The 13,726-nt window shown below is 29.1% G+C and overlaps 3 protein-coding genes across 7 annotated transcripts in view; 1 reads left to right on the top strand and 2 right to left on the bottom strand.

The window, feature by feature from the left end:
• The first annotated feature begins 18 nt into the window (after positions 1-18).
• Positions 19-6,412, top strand: LOC130452545 (dnaJ homolog subfamily C member 11). 2 transcript variants are annotated; one of them, XM_056791881.1, is made up of 13 exons: positions 19-170; positions 231-353; positions 457-586; positions 660-915; positions 967-1,166; positions 1,226-1,342; positions 1,450-1,545; positions 1,809-1,920; positions 1,976-2,092; positions 2,265-2,590; positions 2,644-2,753; positions 5,124-5,253; positions 6,275-6,412. In XM_056791881.1, exons 2-13 carry the CDS (start codon positions 282-284, stop codon positions 6,295-6,297), a joined length of 1,689 nt encoding a protein of 562 aa, XP_056647859.1. In that variant the 5' UTR covers positions 19-170; positions 231-281; the 3' UTR covers positions 6,298-6,412. The 2 variants fall into 2 exon arrangements, with proteins under 2 accessions (XP_056647859.1, XP_056647860.1); XM_056791882.1 differs by having other exon boundaries at positions 48-146.
• Positions 6,413-6,466: 54 nt separating this feature from the next.
• Positions 6,467-8,133, bottom strand: LOC130452546 (splicing factor U2af 38 kDa subunit). The gene is made up of 5 exons (XM_056791883.1): positions 7,762-8,133; positions 7,551-7,705; positions 7,329-7,483; positions 7,072-7,271; positions 6,467-7,011 (listed from the first exon to the last, which is right to left on the bottom strand). Exons 1-5 carry the CDS (start codon positions 7,803-7,805, stop codon positions 6,867-6,869), a joined length of 699 nt encoding a protein of 232 aa, XP_056647861.1. The 5' UTR covers positions 7,806-8,133; the 3' UTR covers positions 6,467-6,866.
• Positions 8,134-9,938: 1,805 nt separating this feature from the next.
• The window catches only part of LOC130441193 (cell surface glycoprotein 1-like), a 162,324-nt gene continuing 158,536 nt past the window's right edge, over positions 9,939-13,726 (bottom strand). For all 4 annotated transcript variants that reach the window (XM_056774770.1, XM_056774763.1, XM_056774778.1 and 1 more), the window contains one exon: positions 9,939-13,530. In XM_056774770.1, the coding sequence (XP_056630748.1) occupies positions 13,507-13,530 (24 nt within the window). In that variant the 3' untranslated portion in view covers positions 9,939-13,506. The remainder of the gene's footprint in view (positions 13,531-13,726) is intronic.

Genomic DNA, 13,726 nt, shown 5'->3' with positions numbered 1-13,726 from the left:
AGATTAAAAGAAAATTTCACAACACATAAGTTGGCACAACGATTTTTAAATTTATAAAGTGTTGCCTAAGCTTTAAAATAGACCTTGAAATGTAATGCTGAAAAATGAAATTGAATTACTATCGCTATCAAAAATTTTAGTTAAAAGTATATAAAATATATTTCTAAAAAGTACACGATTGTATTGAACGTAAGCAGAGGAAAGAAATTTTATCGTTTAAATAATTTTAGATCTCGGAACATTTGACATTGAAATTCGAAACTTCAGGTTGCTTTTGAAACATGAATTTTGATTCTGAAGATGAAACTGCGATGGAAGAGGATTATTATTCATTTTTGAATATCCCTCGAGAGGTATATAATCATTGTAAGAATTATCCTCAATAGGTACATTCAAAAATTATTATTTTTTTTTATCAAGTTAACCTCTAAATTTAGTCATATGATGAAATTTTAGGCTTCCAAAGATGATATTAACACTGCTTACAGGAGGTTGAGTCGGATGTATCATCCTGACAAACATGTCGACCAAGACCTCAAAGAAAAGGCTGAAATTATGTTCAATAAAACAAAAAAAGCATATGAAGGTAATACCCAAAAATAAACCACTTTGTCGTAAGTATAAAGAAATAAATATATAGCTGTTGTACAATATTTTAGTTCTTTCTGATCCTCACAAAAGAGCTATTTATGATTCACTTGGTATCAAAGGGTTAGAAACTGAAGGGTGGGAAATAGTGCAGAGGACAAAGTCACCAGCAGAAATAAGAGCCGAGTATGAACAGTTAGCAGAAGAAAAAGCAGAGAGGCTGAAAAAACAGGCTACAAATCCCACTGGAAATATTACAGTAGCTGTTAATGCAACTGATCTATTTAATCCTTATTATGATGAATTATTAGAAGATGAATACGATAGGTATATTTCATATATTCAGGAAATTAAAATATTTTAAGTTTATTATTTTAGCGACTTGACTCAATTTCCAAATATCGAAATATCATCAATGCAATTTAATCAATCAGTTGATTTTCCATTGACTCAAAAAGACACCTGCACACTATCCGGGCAACTTCAAGCAAAAAATGGCACCGGAGGAGGTGGTATTAATTTAAGTTGGCGTCATATATTTTCTCACAAAAGTTGGGCTGAAGTAGAAATGACAGCAGGTACTGTTATCTATATAATCCAATCAATTTTTTATTTTCATTTGGGTTTGTTGTTTCAGGCAGTGGTCCAGCAGTATCTTTTAAAGGTTTTAGAACACTCACTAGAAGATTTTTTTGGAATGGAGGTACAATTTTACAATTCACACCTGAAGGAATTCTGCCTGGTATAATGTCAAGTGAGCAATCAGTGATTATTTATCAAATTTCAATAAATACTTCATCAAAAATTGGAACTATTCAAACATTTTGTATATAATTAATTGACACTGTCAAATATTTTCAGCTTTGGCAATGCAAGTAGATAAACACACTATAGGATATTTGTCATACCAGGGAGGCCCAAGATCTGCATTTACCACCCAAATTATTAGAGATACAGGTAATGAAAATATTTACCATGTTCTATTGTCATTATTATAAATGCTTTACAATGAGAATTTGCTTAAAGGGTGTAGCTAGAGTTGCCAACTATACTGTTTTTCATTGAATTATACTTTTTACTGTTGAACTAAAGTAAAATATACAGAATACTGTTTTTGTATGTAGTTTTCAGCTATTTTGATTTCATTAAATTTAATTATATTTTCAATTATAATAAGGCACATTATATCACTATTTACTGATTTCAAATACTTGTTTTAGAAAAGAACCGTTACAATTTTTCAATACAAGTAGGATTACCGCATTCTTATGTTCTTTTACAATACACAAGGAAAATATTGAGTCAAGATTTGAGACTTAGACTAGCAGTAAAGTAAGAAAGTAGATTTATAAAACTTCCTACCGTAATTTGAATTAATTTTTTTTAGAGTAGGCACGTTCGGAGGGGTTTTAGAATATGGTGCCGAGAAAAAGATATCGAAACATAGTAATTTAGCATTTGCAGTTGTATGTGGTGTACCATCTGGTGTTAAACTCAAAATAAGGTGAATATATTAGGATATGTTATGAGATTAACTGTTAAATCTTTCATTCCTACACCCATAATCATTTTTCATCTTCTAATGCGTTTTCTAGTTGTTAATACTTTTTGTTCGGCTGTTGGTAAACATTTTGTTTAACATGAAACATCTATAACACATAAATAAAATATTGCAGGTTAACAAGAGCGTCTCAAACATACTCCTTTCCAATTCATCTTTGTGAAGAAATAATGCCAGCCCCCGTTTTTTATGCTACTGTTGTGCCTTTAGTAATATACATAGTTGTTAAAAAAGGTTTTGTTGAACCTTTCTTACGAGAAGAAAAAAATAAGAAGGTTGAAAAACAAAAACAGAATAATTTTAATAAATTGCTAGAAAAACGAAGAGAAGCAGCTGCTGCTCAAGACCTTATGACCGTCACTTACAATAGGATAAGAGATGAAGAGAGCAACAAAAAGGGATTGGTTATAATTAAGGCAATATATGGAAGGATTATGAAAGGTAAATATACAAATATTTGAAAGACAAATTGTTACATTGTATCAAAATTTTAGATACTAGTCAACAAGGCGATACGGAATTGTCCAACGAAGTTCTGGATGTAACTATTCCTATTCAGTGTCTAGTCAAAGACAGTAAATTAGAAATACATGTTCAAAATAAAGTAAGTACTTCACCTTATATATACTATATAAAACGTTCACTACAACCAACAGGATGATTAAAATTCCTATATATACATAAACAGGTTTTTTTACAGTCTTTCTGATACATATATTAGATAATATGTACTCCAAAAAGAACACAAATTTTTGGAAATTTTGTGATTTTAATAATTTTCTAAATCAACTTATGAAGAAGAATAAGTTTGGTATGGATACTGGGCATAAAGAGATCCAATCAGATGCAACACCAGAAAAGACAATCACGTTATTAAAATTGGAATGATGTGTCAAAAGTCATTTTACATTTTTTGGAAAAAAGTCAAGAAGTGAACGACATAAGAAACATCTGATAACCTGAAGCAAAATAATTTGTATCTTATAAAACTTTCAATCATCAAGAGTTTGTGATAGAGTTCTAAAAGAAGGACAAGATGTGAAGAAAAGAAGAAAAAACAGATAAACAAAATCTCCTTGGCTTGGGAACTAATGAAAACCCCATAAAAATACTGCTACTATTAAAATGCTTATCAGCCCAGCAATTTGTTATAGAGCTAATATAAAAAAGGAGACAGGAGAAATTATAGACAAACAGAGACATTGACTTACAGCCAATAAGAGATAGTTAGAAGACTTGAAAAAATTGGATACTGGAATATTATTTTATTTAATTTCGTTGTTGTAAAATACCAATCATTCATGTTATTTTTTAACAAATATCTTTTTAATTTAAATAATTATTGTGGCTCAGTAGTAAAAAAAAATCAATTCGATTCTACATCAGTAATTCATTTTAAGATTCTTATTACCTCCTATCTGGCAATGATTATAATTAATGTGATGAATATTCTTGTTGTGAAATTTCTTTAAATTCAGCAGCTTCTAGGTTCCGACTCCTAACAATATGATTGTGGTGTCATTCAATTCATAATCGCATGTAGGTTTTGAAAATATTGAAGATGCGCTCGCAAAAATAACAAAAAGTTATAAACAATTAACTAGAAAAAAGGGGTTTGGTTTTATCTCAAAGAATATTTGAAATATTTTGAATCTGAAAAATGATTCGAAATGCCAAAGAAATTTCCTAAAAAACGTCTTAACTCCCAGAACTGTAAGACAAATATTTATAATTCTTTTTGAGGCCTTTTTATCTCTTAAAAAGCCTTCAAAAAATGGCGAATACAAAACAAATTGAGAGTAGTAGCTACATGAAATTGTTAATTAGCAAATGCATAAATTATTGCAAAAACGCGATAACAATTTTTTGCCGGTAGATTATGATTTGTTGATGTGTCATGTAAGTTCCTGAATTAAAATTTTAATATTTACAATGTCGAAATAATATTTTTTGTTGAACTGTTCGAAGGTTACACTTACCCATTTTCGAAAATATTTTCAACCTTCGATAAAAATTATAAATGTTGATCCTACAGTTCCAGGAGTCAGGACTTTTTTTAGGAAATTTCCTCCCCTTTTTGAATCTTTTTTCAGATTCAGAATATCTCAGATAGATAGATAGATAAACAAAAACCAAACCCCTTTTTTTTAGTTAATTATTTATAACCTCCTGTAATTTTTGCTAGCACTTTCCAATTTTTTCAAAAACTTTCTACATGCGATTATCGAATGACACCTTGTTGACTAGACTATTTCGGATCATTTGAAACAAAAAAATTCATATGAATTTTAAATGTGATATATTTTTCGATGAAAGTGAAAAATGTGATTTTAGTTCAAAAAATCGCGGTTAATTTGTTATTAAAAAAAATTACAAACAAACCCTTCCTGGATTACCTGTTTATTTATGTGAAGACGTAATCTTCAAATTTTCAAAAGAATCGATTCAGAAGATTTTGAGTTCTAATGTTCACGAACTTTTTTGGAAAATCAATTTAAAGTTTTTTATATGTAAAAATACGAAATAAATTATCAATTAAAGAATATGAATTTTTATATTTACATAGAACCATCAATGCCAGCATCACACAGACAGAAAGGGATTCAGGAAAATAAAGGAAATTGCAGCTGCTTTCTACTATAGATAACGAGCGGCTACATATATTTATACACAATATTCTCGACATATTGTTCATTTAGAAAAAAAAATATTTGAAAACCTTACCCCCCTCTAAAAGTTGCATTATCAAGGCATTTATATCTTGAGATATCAATCTTTTTTTATATACTGTTCTCTACTACTACTAATTTGAGTGTTGAATAATGAGCATTACTCATAAAAATGAAGCAATTTCCACTTAACAGCAAGCAGAATCTACTTTCTTACTTCAAAACAACAGTAATGGTTGGATTGTGATTGTAAATGAAAATTTTGCTTGTTCAACATAAGCTAAATATGTAGTGTTTTGTTATAGTCTGAACTACCTGGTTTCTTTGATCCCGCATTAGGAGAAGAAAAAATGTTACATATAATTTACAATTATCACGATCAACCCCACGAAGTTACGGTAGGAGATAAGGAGTTATTGAGATTACCAAAAACCTGTAAGTAAATTTTAAAGTTATTTCATTTTAAATTTATATCAATTTTGTTTTCTAAATTAATTTTTCATATTCTTTCTTAATAATGTTAATTATTAATATTTTTACATTTTTTAAAGGCATTGAAAAATCTTAGCTATTAATCTCTATCTAGATTTTGCTGGTATCAAATGAGCACTGGCTTGTACCACTAGCTCTATTATGTTTTTAGGAATATCTGGATTTTGTTCTGGATACATTTTTAAAACTAACATTAATCAAACTGACAGAAAATTCCGTCATTACTAATTTAATATGAAAAGGAGTCGAAGTATATGATACCAAATTTTATGAGTTTTGTAAATTAAAAAAATAGATTTACGAAAATATTTACCGCAAAACATACCTGTAAAGTAACTTAGTTCTTTTTGTATTTTTTGCTTTTGCATTTGCTTTTCTCTAGAAGTTTTCTAAGTTTGACTGTTTTCTTGCCCTTGTTTTATTAGTAAAATTTAAAAGTAAATAATTATATTAGAATAAATACGTTCGGATTTTCTTAAAGGCTTGTCCTGAGTGGAAAAGTTTTCTTTTGGTAATTACAGGAAAAATTACAAAAATAGCAAATTATATATTAGAAATAGCTTCCATTACTTAAATTTTTAAAAAACGTTCATATTACCTAATTGGATAGCTATTTAGGTAAATTATTCATTCTCACCAACTTGAATATTTCATGCACATTGATATTATTTTGTACTCCATATATTTCAAATATTTAGGCAAAGTTATCAATAAAACCTTCCAGGTTTTTAAACACTTATATACCTAAACCTTTTTCATGAATAATTTTTTATGAAAACGACATGAAAATATTAAATAGTATTATAGTGAATAAAAATGGGAAGATGTATTTCCAATATATCTAAAGTAGATTAGAGTTACATAAATTAAAGTCTCAGAGGATATGTATTTCAAGTGCCAACAAATTAAAATGTAAAAATGAAATTTACATGCAAATTGCTAAAAAATATAAATATGTTTTCAGCACATCGAACCAATATAACATAACATAATGAAAGGACATATATAGTTGACCATTAGGATTGCAGATTATCAAAATTGTAGACATTTGTAAAGGAAGAACCAATTGTAACTGCTTTGGAACCCTTTAGGTGTCTGCTGTACATATTGTTTTAGTTGATGTTGGAAAAGTATCTTTTTATAAAAACAATAAAAATGTTGTCTGAAACTTTATTTATTTCTACATATATGCTCATACTCAAAATGTATTTGTGCTAAAGTAAAAATAAATTGAAAGTATGAAACTGATACAATATGATGATTCTGAGGAATGAAAATGAACAAAATTGATCAAAACACATATGAGTAAGAAGCTGATTTATAAAACTTGTAAATATTCATTGTGTAAAAGAAATACCATTTCCAAAAATGTGTTCTAAATATTTGTATATAGAATACTTTATGCCATTTATTTTATATTGAATCTACAAAAATTTAATTTAACACTTCAAGTTATTCCTTTTAAACCTATCTAGGGTAGTTATATTTCTACTTAAAAAATTACAACAAATATTAATAAATGTAGAAAATATGGGTTTCAAACTTCCATATATGTATTAATAACGACCACTACGTCCAGAACGATGTTTTGGGGATCTAGAACCTTTCCTTTCTCTGGACCTGGAACGTCCACGCTTAGGAGAACGAGATCTTGAATGAGATCTTCCTCGCCTGGCACCCTTTCTTCTAGAATACAAGTACCTAGAAGTAAATATGCAATTGATAATTAGACAAACCAATCATATATACTACAGAAGTTACCTCCTTAGTTCTCTTGAAATAGGCTTCAAGTGCATAAAATTACAGAAACCAGATCGTGTACATTCACCCATCTCATACTGACGGCAGCAAGCTTCCCTAAAATCAGTCACGGGACTCAGTTCTGCATAAACAGGTCTCCCACCAAACCAACGATTGTTTAAATCATTTACAGCTCTCTCTGCATCTTCCTCTTTTCGAAACTAGAAAAAAATTGAGTTAGTTGGTAAATATATACCCATAAATTACCAAAATATTACTTTAATGTACACATTTCCTACTAAGTGGTCTCCCAAATTGTCGCAAACGTTCATTTCTTCAATTTCTCCATATTTGTCCTCGCATTCAACAAAAACATCTTCAAAGAAATTGTCATAATGTTCTTGCATTTCTTCATCAGATACATTGGCGACCACTGCAAAAGTATTGTTAGAGCAAGTATATATTCAGCTATTAAATTACTTTATAGTTTTGAAACTTACAATGGCTTCCATCAGCAGACTTTGCAGAATTTTGTGGGTTTACATACAGGTTTTGTAATAAACAGGTTTGTGAGAAAGTTGGCTTGTTATGAATTCTAGAACACCTATCACCATGTCTGCAAGCTCCTATTTTAAAGTAAAATGAGCAATTTACCCTAAAAATAAGTAATTTTTTATAGAGCGTAAGGACAGAAATCAAAAATAAGTTTACTTGTCTTTTTCAGTTCCAAATATTGAGGCTAAATATTCAGCCATGCTAGTGAAATTAAGTTGATATCAAGCACAAAATTTTTTAGTTATTTTTAATAAAAAATTATATTCTACTCAACTTAAAGCCACGAAACGTTCGGCAAACTAAAACATCAAAATGGTATAAATGACAGTTATCAAATTACAAATTATCAGTTGGTAAAATTTTCTTTAAGGCATATTTTAATGATCGTCTCTTTTTGGTAATTTGACATTTTATGGATCACGAAAGAATGACGTTTAAGCTACGATTTTAACTGTTATCGTGTATAATATTGATTAGTATACTAAGATTAAGCTGAGTTATATCTTAGACTATAGTTAAATTGTCATTAATAATCAATTTTTTATCGCTACAGATTTGTAGAGGTTGTATTGGGTGAATTATGCAGCACGTTATACAGTACCAACGGGGGACATTAATTTTGTCACACGGAGGAAAAGTAATTTTGCAGTCATTAATGAATGAATTGCATATACCCTACATAAAAGTCGTTCTTTTCAATTATATCTTAGATCATACAGACTGCTCCTGTCGTTCTTTTCAATTATATCTTAGATCATACCGACTGCTCTTTTGCCGAGAAAGTGGCAAATCATCTACAAGGACTAACGTCAAAACGATCATGCAAAAGGAAGCACACGAGAAATATTAAAACAAAAAAGGTCAATAAGGTTTGAGTTAAAGTGAAACACATTTTAATTGTTCGTTTTCAGTATGACATGCTTATAGGGAGTTCAAGAAAAAAGAGGGGATGTATAATATGAAAAGAAAAACATACAAAAACGTGGAGGTATTTCATTTATTTAAAGATTCGTAGTTTCAATTATAACTGGCAAGAGTTAATGCCTTAATTTGATACAACATAACATTTACATTAAATATAAAGGTAAAATACAATAATATACTCCTATACCATACTACAAAATTAAAATAAACAATTTTATTAAAGTAAAATAGACAATCAAACCATTTGCCTCTCTAATTTCCTTTTAGAACTACTGATATAATTTCACTCTCCACCATGAACCTTGTAAAATAATAAAGAGTAGATTCTCTCAAATCTTTGTTTACGTTTGCAAATTTGTCGGAGATGTACCGAATGTTTCCGAAGTATCTGTTACTTTTAGTGTAGCCATCTAACAATTTTTAAGTCATTTCGCCATTCCTAACAAGTAGCCGTACTACCAACAGACATTGAGACAAGTATTTAATGACTTATGATCGTAATTTCAGGGAAATTTTGGAAGTATTTACGATAGATAACTCATAGTTCCAAACGGATTTTTTAAAACTTCTTAATAAAAACTTTAGGTAATGTTCTAATCTCGATATTGCGACAAGGTGGAGGAATTATTTTCAGAGTACTATATATTTTTTATTCCTCACAAATGCCTATATAATCCTAAAGTTATTACATTTTTAGCCTTGATGATGTTCTTTCGAAAAAAAAAAAAAATTCTAAGTCGGTTAGGTTTAGATTTGACACTGCATCACTTTAAGATATTCCGGTCAAAATTGTACCACATGATCTCATTTTAACATACATACTATTATACTCCATTTCTAAACTAGCAGGACTAATTTGAATTTAAGTTGGCAATTGTGTAGATTCCTGATTGGTAAATCGCAGCCGGTTTTACACAGCACTTTTGATATATATTATGATTGACAATTGTGTAAATTGAAACAAATAGTTTCCATTTAAAACTGTTTGGAAAGTGATTCCTGACATGCCCTAACAATGGCGGTGTGTGACGTCAACACTCCTGAAGTCTATTCTCGTCTACTGCGGTCCCTTCATTCTGAATTATTTACATTTGATTAGAATTAGATTTTTTCTTTTACAGTGTTTCTATTACGTTAATTATTATTTAGTTTGTGGTTCATTATTTTGAGAATGTATAATTTAAGTATGCCAAGTATGTTATGTCATCGCTTCCATTCTAGTAACTTTTTTAGTGATTTCTAGTGGTGTGATTCAGGTTTCCAAAAATGGTCCCTCTAGTTTAAAAATAGGATATAATAATCAAAGTCGCTTCAATTATTGTTGTGGAAACAGTGCTTGGATTCAATTTCGATTATGGGAATAGTAACCATTGGGAAATTATTGGGGGTTATAAAAAAACAAACAAAAGTTAAACATCCTAAATTATATATTTATGTTTATAAACACATTCACACGTACATGAAGATTTATATTTCAATCATTTTTACCTACACACACAGCCTTTTTGATAAGTCGGCGGTTACAATTATAGCGAAATATCAAATAGCCGTGGAACATTGAATACAAGAGACAGAATATACTTTTCGATTTGATATAAAACGAATTCAAAAACCTAATTGCTAATATAAATTTTGAGACACGCTAGTTTCGTTGTGTTATTTTCATTTTATTTATTTTTCTTTTTCGAAAACAACCGATTTCAATTTAAAATTTTTTCAAGACAAAACACGAAGCCGTAAATGTACATGTAGATTAGAAGTTATTTTGACCACATCCTACTACCAACACACTAATCAGCAAATCCCTACTTTTTACAATTCCTTTTATTTAGCTTAGAATTACATTCCATCACAGAAATAATATAAGGCATGTTAATTCAACTAAAAACTATTAGTAAACAACTCGTTTAAAAATGCTATTTAATTTTTTGTAATAGTTGATTTTACAGCACGCACTCCTCTACTAACCATATGAAGGTTTTATTATAGACTACAATCCCAATAAAAAAATTTGTATGGCATTCATAACTTAAGTAGGTAATACAAAAATAATGATATACGCCTAATGCCGTACAAAAACATTGGTACCAGGTGCAGGGAAAATTTTTGAACTTATGAAAATTTCCACACCCTTTAAGGAAATTTGATACAATACAGCATTTATACACAACGATTTGGGTGGTTACATACTTTTTTGCTCCTCTAATTTTTCCAATGGGCTTGTAGTCTATTACATTTACACAGGGATGAACAAAATGCATTATTCTACATTTATTTCACTTATTTTCTCCCAAATTACTTTCCTAGAAAATTGTATGTCATTTTGGGATAAGTTTATAAATTTTCATGTTTTAGTTTCAATCTCAAACTCAGTGCAATCCAATAAACTGAAGTAGTTTGTTGGATTCTTTTTAGATATACTGACAATGGCTGTTACAATTATTTAATGTGAAAGTTTCTTCAAAGTTAGTTCATTTAATTTTAAAATTAATTAATCAGCACAATTTTAAATATTTCAAATTGATGTAAATACAAATCGAAAGAATAGGGTTGAATATAACAAACCAGTTAGTAATAAATTTAGAAACTATACTTTTATGGATTTCTTTCGAAAGTTATGTATGTATTAAATTAGATTTAAATAAGTAAAAATGTATCTATATCAGATGGTTAGAAACATAAACATAACAAGGATTAATATAGAGTAAAACAGCATCATCGAAACCTCTTTTTCTTTTTGCCCAAGATCCTTCCGATCAAGTATACTTCGATTCAAAAAGAATGAATAACATATAGCAACCAATTCTAGATAAGCCTTGCGTTCTATTAGAATAACCTCGCAACACACTTTTAAATTTGAAAGTTTTTCCGAGCAAATAAGTGATCAAATTCATTAAGGCCCCTTGACGCAAGACAACGTGCAAGAAATTGCATACAATTTCTTGTCATTGCATTATGGCTGCCACTAACAAAAATACAATAAGTGAATTAAACAAATACCTTACCTAAAATTTGTGATTGGTTTAAAAATGATGATAACAAAACTATGTGAATAAGTAACGAAGTAAAAAAGTGGATAGTGGATCACTATCAATAATTATATTTACTGCTGTCCTTGGTTTGGAGTCTGATGGCCTTTAGTAATTTGTGGTAAAGTATGAAGGCATAACAATACGAAGATCAATAATTTTTCCCTGGAAAAATTCACGAATCGAAAGAAAAATCAAATATTAGTTAATGCAATGGAAAGTTGCGGAAATGACTGACTGAACATTTGGTATGATGAAGTTGAAATTATTATGAGATTACTTTTCCGTCAACGAGGGCTTTAAATCCAAAATTGTTTATTCTATTATGAATAAAATAATCTTACCTTGTTATGTAGGTAGCTACTTTTTGTTTTGAAATTATTAGTGGCCAAAAGCAGGTCCTTAAAAGACCACGTGTCCACAAAAAGTTTATTTTCACAGGTTCACTTTTATCGGCAAATCACAAAAATAATCTTAACGTTGTGAAATTTAAAGTATTTAAAAAAAAATACTACAACCATTAGTTCTGTACAATTTTCATTATTCAGAGTTTTTGTATGATTTTTTAATTTTAAAACACGCCTTACACTGGGCACAAATGTTGCTTCTACCCTATAGTAACCAGTTCCAGACAAGCCTTGAATTTTGTCAATGGTTTCCGTATTTGAAGGTAATTAGAACAACCTAGCAGTTGTATCTAAGGTTTTCTTACAAGGCATCAAACTCACACACTTTTAAGTTTGCAAGTTTTTTACGAGCGTATAAGTGATTAAATTCATTAGTAATTTGTGGTTATGTTAGGTTAGGTAGATGCGTAAAGTATGAAGGCATAACAGTGACCTAAATCCGCCACCGTACTAGAAAAATTCTATCGAATAATCAGTGATTTTATTTTAATTAACTGAGATATAAAAGAAATATAAAAAATATTTTTTGTGCTTGTCATTACAGTTTAATTTTTCTCTTTCAAAAGTTTTCTTTTCCTGAAATAATTAGCATTTTGTTATAACGTTATTATCATGAACATCCCTTATAAAAGCGCTCCATTATTTTTTATCTCTGTGAAGTGTAGGAAATGACAAAAGCTTCTATTCGATTAAAAAAAGCAATACCTGGTGAAACAATATAAACATTTTATTTTCTCATATATGTATGTCCTAATAATGGTACTTGATGATGTTTTACCAAAGATGTAGCTTCAAATAAACTAGTTGCCTATTTAGAAGAAAATACAAGAAGCACAATATTTAAAACGGTCGATCTTCTATTCTACACACTTATACTATTTTTTTTTTCAAATTTTTATACAGATAAAAACATATCCTGGTGAAAGAGTCTTACATTGGACCGACAATTTTTAGTAGAATTTAACAGCTAAATACATTTACAAAAAGTTCACCGAGTAAGTATATAACTTCCCTTTTTTATATTATTATTATTATATTTATTATAAGATATGTATCTAATCTAAATAAAAGCTACGGTAAAAATAATAATTACAAATAAAATAAGGATTATTAGAGAATAATTTTAAAATATAAAAACAAAGTCCGGTCTATAGTGAAACAGACTGGCCTAAATGAAAATCGAATAGTGATGACAACACAAGATAGCTCACCTAAGAAATACTAAGCTATACTAAATGTTTTATATTACAAAAATTGTATACGATTAAAAAGCCGTTTTCACGACATATATAAAACTGTTCAGATTTCTAAAGACATTATAAAATATTTCATCATGGGAGTATTAAAAAACCTTTGATTACATTTGTTATTTTAAACATGTTTTTTATTAAATAGGTATTTAGGCAGCATCCATTTTTTTTATTTTTTGGTCGGATTTACTCGATCACTGCCCGAAGTGAATGATCAACTTTTTGTTTTTGTAGTTCATTTAAAACGTATGTATAAAAGTTAGTTCATTTGATGGTAGGACAGACACAATCTTACTCTTCTACTGATGCTACTTCCTGAAACAAAAGAAAATTCAAATGAATTTAAAAATAGCATATTACATAACGAGTTTGGAAGGTGATACACTTTCCAACGAGTTGAGTACACTATTTCTCCTACGACCAAGGAAAAAAACTTATTTTTTAAATAAGAAAATATCACACATGTGTTGAAAAGTGTATAAACACGTCTGCTGAAAAATCCTACAAAATA

The sequence above is a fragment of the Diorhabda sublineata genome, chromosome 1 (genome assembly GCF_026230105.1).
Source record: "Diorhabda sublineata isolate icDioSubl1.1 chromosome 1, icDioSubl1.1, whole genome shotgun sequence".
Classification (NCBI taxonomy): Eukaryota; Metazoa; Arthropoda; class Insecta; order Coleoptera; family Chrysomelidae; genus Diorhabda; species Diorhabda sublineata.
This window is presented reverse-complemented; position numbering and strand designations above follow the sequence as displayed.